We start from the raw sequence: 7,065 nt of genomic DNA, 5'->3' as shown, positions 1-7,065 counted from the left end.
CCCTATCACTTAAAGTTCTTAAAATTGTTTCCTCCCCCAGAATGAAATCTAGTTTCCTTCATTATATTGACCAAATTATTAAAATTATCAAAACATGTAAATATTTTTGAATTGTGTTGAGAAAATTGTTGGTGATAATATTTCAGAGACAATATTGTCCCTAATGAGTTGTTATGTGGGTATTGTGATAAATAATGCAGAATTTTATCTTTCATTACATGTGAATTTTGGATTTATCCCAGTCAAACTAGAGGGAGCTTCTGCCTTTATTTCATAGCTAGAGAATATGATATATAAAGATGTCAATTCCACCACGGAGATTTTTCCCACAGTAGTGTTCTTTGACCTTCTCTCCCTTGTATTATGTTCCTCAGAGATCTCCAGACTGAAACCAGCATATTCTGATGAGATCATCTTAGTACTCTCAGAAAAGTCACCACACCCAGTGAAATTCTTGGAAATTTGAAACAATCAATTTTAGTATTCAGAATTTTACAAAGAATGCTCATTACAGCCAGAAATGATTTGCTAATGAATTATGAATTATCAGCATACATGTTTGCTGTAGTTGGCAACTGTGCAAGAGTTCATTTTAACAGAAAACATGTTCTGAAAGATTCTCACTCATTTATAACCAATACAAAATTATGGAATGTTAATTCCTACAATAAGAACTTGTGACATCATAAAATGTGGGTTATCAGAGAAAAGTTATGCCAAGTGTGGTGGGACACACCTATAATCCCAGCATTTTGGAAGGCTGAGGTGGGAGGATCGCTTAAGGCCAGGAGTTTGAAACCAGCCTGGACGACATAGTGAGAGCTCATCTCTGCAAAAACACAAAGTTGCTATCCTTCCCTTATTTTATTAAAATTAAATATACTATTTATCCAAATGTAACAGAAAAATGCAATCATAAAGGCAGCTTTAAACACAAACATTTTTGAATAACACTTTATTCTAACTTATAAGTTTAAGGAAACACTGGTATGCTATTTATACATTTTCTCAGTGTTCCCTACATTTGGACTCCAATCATTCTAATATATCTGTATGCTGGAGATTTGACCAGAGTATATGGCACTTCACAATAACATTCTATATCCTAATATTCAGAAATGCCTGTATACAATCTGATTGTAGTGTTTTGTCAGCAAAGATCAAATGGAATGTTTGATAAGTGCTTAGTTTTTCTGACCAGAGTTTAATCTAGCTAGCCATGGTATTAATATGGAACACCATATCTTTTCATGGGCATGAGTAATTATGTCACATTATAGTTTTTTCTTTTAAAATGTTTCTCAACTTTTTGCTGAGAATTTTTTTCTCCCAAGTAACTATAAGGGTCCTGTCAACATGTTTGTTTGAAAGCAGACTGAAAACATTTTAAAAAGGAAGAAAATATATTTTGCAAAAAAATCAATTTTGGTTTTAATATTTATGTATTTGTAAACTGTTAAAATGCTCTAAAAATGTTATTTAGGAAGGCACAATTTGATAGCATCAATTTTTTATTCATAACTTTTTCTAAGCAAGATCTCAAGAAATTGCCACCTTAATTTTTCCCTTCAAGTAATTTAAATACTTCAAGATTAGATCTGATACACAAGTAAAACGCTTTCATTCTCAAACTAAGTGTTAATGATACATTTGATAGTGAACAGAATATGAAAATACAGACTACTTTATCAAAAGACAATTATTAGGATATTGGGTTCAGAGATTAAAGAATTTGAAACAAGGGCTTTCATGACTGGAGAAAATCAAAGTTCTTCTTGAGGTGGGTGGGCTTTTAATACCTGAGCTAGAAATTAAGTGCAGAAATATGAATCAACACTAGTTATCCCAAACACCAAAAAAGCAACAGCGAAAGCATTATAAATAATGTATGGTGATAACTGAGTTAGTTAAGATCAGTTACCACTCTAGGCTAGACACTAATACAACTGCTTCATATTTAAGTTTTCTTTTACAATACTTATATAAATTATATATACACAATGTTGTCCTGTAACTCAAACTATAATGCTCATGTCTATAAAGAATAGTTTTTTATTTCGGAGATGCTCAAAATTTCCACTACTCCCCTTTTTCCTGTTTATAAAAAACCAGCAATTTCAAAAATACGTCTAAGCATAGAAATGCTCAATGGTTCACCCAAAATTTCAAGCCCATATCTGTAGGTAGTTTCTCATAAAGTAATATGTTGTGCTGTATTACTCTGATATTTGGTCAAATACCCTGTTGATTTATGAACGTTTTTCTTAGGCAAGAGTAATCAATGACATACAATGGGATCAAGTTGAACATGTTGCTACTCACTTTCTATACTAAATTGTGCTTGCATTCTAAAAATTAAAATGAACTGCAGTAAGAATGAGAATATAGATTATGTCCATTTGTACCATACACTAAAACTAAAATCCTAAAAATCAGAGAATGAAAATACCTTGTTAGTTGAAAAATGAAGGATAAGACGCAATACCACGTGATAGTATATTTTAATCTTTTGTTAAAGCTCTGAAATTGTAGTAAATTGCTAACCAAATTGAGGTAGAGGTAGACCCTAATGTTATTCTTTCCATGTGTCAGAACTTAGGTCTCTCACCTTAACTTATATGCATCTTCCCCTAATTATATAAACATGATTCAATTTGGAATGTAATGTTATAAAAGAAAAATAAGATCATTCAAATGGTACTTAAAAAATTCTTAATTACTAGCTAAAAAAAAACACTTATAAAAATGTACACAATAATTCAATTTTCTTCTCAAGCAAGTCATAAATGTTTTCCTCCAAGTGTAGGGGGGGAAAAAAGCAAAGATAAACTATGATGCAAACATTATGAACAGTTTCATAATAAAGGCATCTGGAGCATAACTAGTAGGGTATGAACATTTTCCCTTAGTGTCTAATTTTCCCCTTTGACCGTTCATAATCTTTGATTCATATTAAATTTTCTGCTAAAGTAACTTCCTTTTCACATCTAAAACAACTTCCATTAAACACAAATCTATTTCCATTTTAAATCACATACAAAACAAATCTATCTCCATTTTAAATCACATACAAACAAATCTATTTCCATTTTAAATCACATACAAGCGCTATGTGATCAGAGGGATGGGAAACACTAGGTAAGGCCTGGTGGGTGGTAACTTCTTCGTGACTGGGTAAAGGAATCACCTGTTCAACCTCCAAAGCATTTAAGTCAATGAAAATGTAATCTAGACATCCATGAAAGCCACCAACATAATTTGTGTAAGCAGGTTCACCACAAGCACTTTTCAGTTTGAAGAAATGCGTAAGAGACATGTTGCATCTTTCCTCTTCCCCATTGGAAGACCAGTCTTCATGATCCTCTGGAATGCTTCCATTGATGACAAAATGATACATTCCTGTTGATGGCGTACTATTAAAGTCCCCACAAAATATAACTGGTATGCCAGGATACAGATCACACGAGACATGTCTAATGTGAGCCAAGGCTACTGCCATTTGAATGAGACGAATGTACCCACCTATGAATATAAAAAACATTAATGTAAGTACTTTTTAAAGTTGTCTTTAAGTAAAAAAAGAAAAGAAAAAACTCAAACTACAGTCTTTGGGTGACATTCAAGACATATACTTGTGTAAAACAGGTTTAACAATCTTAAGTCATGTTGAAGTCACTTGTGAAACCAAATTAAACCTACCTTTTGGATGCCAGTAGAGATGGGTATTAGCAACACATATCTTTTTAGAAGAGTCCTTTGTAGACTGAAGAACTGAAACCTAAAAAAAAAAAAAAAAAAAAAAAAGGAAAGTGCCAGGAGTGCAGCTGGTACCTGCCAATCTCCTGAATGTTTTTATCTACGACTATGTGAACTAACATTTTATTCCATATCCTCCCCTTGACAAAGGAAGACTGAAATTACAAAATTTGATTTGTTATTTAAATTTTAGGATCTACACGAACAGGATTCAGTGTCACATGTTTTAATAACATGTCCAACATATAAAGCTAGTATAAAAATAATACATTTTACATGACAAAATTAAGGTTGGAGACTGTTTTCAAGCAGTTTAGTGCAGGCTTTGGAGTCAGGGAGACCTAGGTTTGAATACTCATTTTTACCATTTACAGCAGTGTGACCTGGAGAGAGACACTTTTCTAAACCAGTTTCATGCTGGTAAAGAGACAACAGGGTGGGCATGGTGCCTCATGCCTATACTCCTAGCACTTTGGGAGGCCAAGGCAGAAGGACTGCCTGAGGTCAGGAGTTTGAGAGCAGCCTGGGCAAAACAGCCAGACCTGGTCTCTACAGAAAAACAGAAAAATTAGCCGGGCATGGTGGCACATGCCTGTAGTCCCTGCTACTCGGGAGGCTGAGGCAGGAGAATCACTTGAGCCCAGGAGTTTGAGGTTGCAGTGAGCTAAGATCAGCCACTGCACTCTAGCCTGGGCAATAGAGGGAGACCCTATCTCTCAAAGAAAAAAAAGAGGAATATCGGGATTACTGTGAAGATTAAATGACCCAATAATAAATAACTAGCTGATACTGACGGAGCACTTCATAAAATACACCAGGCACTTAAATTTTAAGTACTTTAAAAATGTGTCAGGACAGTGCTTGGAACGTAGTAAAGACTATTAGCTATTACTATTATTTTTATATTTAGCATGCGTTCCTCTCGCTAGAGTATAAATACTAGGAAAGTCCCTGCTTGCTTTGTTCAGGGCAACCTGCAGCATGTGTGGTAGGCACACCAGAGGTGTTCAAAAAATACTTGCTGAATGAATGAAGACTAAATTTTTGTGCTGAAGATACTAGAGCAAACACCTTTCAACAAAGTCTGGATAGCTTTATCTCATTATCCTCATCCTCCTCCGCCCCCCCTTCCAGGCCCGTAAAAATGGGCTAGCATGTGAAAAGATAGGGGTAGCTACTTTACCTGAAGCACAGAAGATCTCTGGAGCACTCTCACCTGCGCCCATGGGTACAAAACTAGTTTCTCCAGCAGTTCTTTGTGAAGGGGGTCGGACTTCAGGGCCTCGTGGAAAGAAATGTCATGCTGGCTAAGGAGGCTGAACTTAGACTTTCGGTAGAAAGTAGCCAGGCCTTCGTGCTGCTTGATTCGAAACACGCCCTCTAGCCCAAAGGCCTCGAGGGCGGGTGCCAAGCTGTCAGAAAACACATCCCGGTCAACTTCCTGCAAACAGATGACGTCGGCGTTGTAGCCAGTGAGCTCCTTCTGGATAAGGTTCTGGCGGTAGTCGAGCTCCAGGGCGTAAGGGGCACAGTATGGGTACAAGACTGTCCGTGAGAACTCAGTCTGAGCGTACGTGTCTGCCAAGATGTTGTAGGAGACAGTGCGGATGAGAGCGTCCTCTGTCACCTTCTTAGTGTAGAGATGCCGGTGGTCAAAAGTGCAGGTGCCAGGCCCGGCTTCCACCGGACACACACTTACCCTCTCCCGGCTCGGCCCGAAGCGCTGTCCATTGCCTGGGGTGCAATGAAGCAAGAGACGTAGTCCGATGTCGGCATTAGACGGGATGTAGACGCGCTCGTCCACACCTGTCTCGATCCAAGTAGAAGAGGGCAAGGAAGGAGACAACGACGAGGGGCCACTGGCCTCAGACTCCGCCGCTCCGGGCTTGGCTTCCTTGTACCAGCGGAAGAGGGAGCAGGCGGGATCCCCAAATTCTAGGCTGAGCTTGGGGAACACGGGGAAGCCCGCCATGATGTAGCGCGGCAACTGCAGCTCGGTGAAGGCGGGCGGGTTGCGCTCCACTTTGTACTTGACATCGCCTATCTGCAACACCGCGCCGTCCTGCCAAGCGTCCACATTGAGCACGTCCTCAGCCACTGCCTCCTCCCGGTAGTACAGCTTCACCACGGGCTCGCAGGCTGTAGCCGACTCGGGCCCAGGCCCAGCACAGGCCGCACCGCCACTTGCGTTCGGCCGGTTCTTCCTGCTCTTCTTGGCGGCGGCGGCCTTAGCGTGGCCCTTGATGGCGTTCGTGGCGATCCGGCTGAGAGCCCTACCCACAGGCTCGCTCTGGTCGCGCTGCATGTTCTTGTGGCTGCCGTCGGCCAGCGCGAATGATAGGCTTAGCTTGGGCTCCGAGGGCACACAGCGCACTATAGCACGCTCCATCGCACCCGCCGCCGTCTCAGTCGCCGCTTCGGCCCGGCTGCGCTGCTCCACCGCTATCCGGACTCCACGAAGCGCTGCGCGGACGCCTGGGAGCCTCCACATGAAACTGGTGGCCCAGCGGGTGACAAGACCAGATGCCGCCGGCTTTGGGACTCATTTATACTCAGCGACTTCCGTCGAGAGAAGAGAGGGCGTGCAGTGCTTCCGCTACGCACTTTCGCCACGCCCACTTAGCTGCTCTTTCTGTGGCCATTAGTGTCTCTAGTTCCTCGCGGATTAATTTTTATCTCCAAACTCGGTCAGAATGAGGGAGAAGTGAAGAAAATATAAAGGTCCAGAGGGAAATACCAGACTCCATGATTTTGTCGAAAGTGCAGGCTGGGGGCGGGGAGGGAAGGTGCACCAAAACGGAAGTGGCTGGGGCGGTGTCACCTGTTCCGCCGCGTTGGAGAAGGCGGGCGCCTCGAGGGAGGCGCTCTCTCTGCCCGCCGGGGTTGGACTACGCGAGGGTGTGAGGAACTCCACCCGCATGGCCAGCTTAACTGGGCGTGGAAGGCGATCTCTCATTTCCTCGCTACAGCTTTGCCGACCCTGCTCGCCCTTTTCCGAGGTGTGGTGGGTTCGCTTCAGGCTGGGCCAGCGCCTGTTCGCCGAGCTGAGCCTGTGTGGTAATTAATAACGAATATGTAGTAACTCCCATTCAGGGAGCGCTGACTATGCCAAAAACGCTACACATACTGTTTTATTTAAGCCCCACAGTTACTCTGAGGTAGGTCCCTTTATCCGCACTTGGCAGATGTGAGATCCAGAGAGATTAGGTCATCTGCTTAAGGTCACACAGATAGCTAGCAAATTGGCAGAAACAAATAGTACTGACAAGCCACTGAAAGCTGTTAATTTTTAATTATTAAAGAGATAGG

At 41.4% G+C, this 7,065-nt stretch overlaps 1 protein-coding gene across 1 annotated transcript; it reads right to left on the bottom strand.

The window, feature by feature from the left end:
- Positions 1-2,781: 2,781 nt before the first annotated feature.
- On the bottom strand, positions 2,782-6,282 carry PDE12 (phosphodiesterase 12). Its single transcript, XM_069473733.1, has 3 exons — positions 4,940-6,282; positions 3,700-3,778; positions 2,782-3,522 (listed from the first exon to the last, which is right to left on the bottom strand). Exons 1-3 carry the CDS (start codon positions 6,245-6,247, stop codon positions 3,080-3,082), a joined length of 1,830 nt encoding a protein of 609 aa, XP_069329834.1. The 5' UTR covers positions 6,248-6,282; the 3' UTR covers positions 2,782-3,079.
- Between the last annotated feature and the right edge of the window lie 783 nt (positions 6,283-7,065).

Source organism: Eulemur rufifrons, chromosome 7, assembly GCF_041146395.1.
Source record: "Eulemur rufifrons isolate Redbay chromosome 7, OSU_ERuf_1, whole genome shotgun sequence".
In the NCBI taxonomy this organism is placed as follows: Eukaryota; Metazoa; Chordata; class Mammalia; order Primates; family Lemuridae; genus Eulemur; species Eulemur rufifrons.
The sequence above is the reverse complement of the archived record's forward strand: the minus strand, read 5'-3'. Positions and strand labels throughout refer to the sequence as shown.

Coding starts and splice junctions, on each gene's coding strand:
- PDE12 (XM_069473733.1), bottom strand. CDS start 6,247: ATGTGGAGGCTCCCAGGCGTCCGCGCAGCGCTTCGTGGAGTCCGGATA. Junction 3,779..4,939: donor AGAGATCTTCTGTGCTTCAG/GTAAAGTAGCTA, acceptor TTTTTTTTTTAG/GTTTCAGTTCTTCAGTCTAC. Junction 3,523..3,699: donor TCTCTACTGGCATCCAAAAG/GTAGGTTTAATT, acceptor TTATATTCATAG/GTGGGTACATTCGTCTCATT.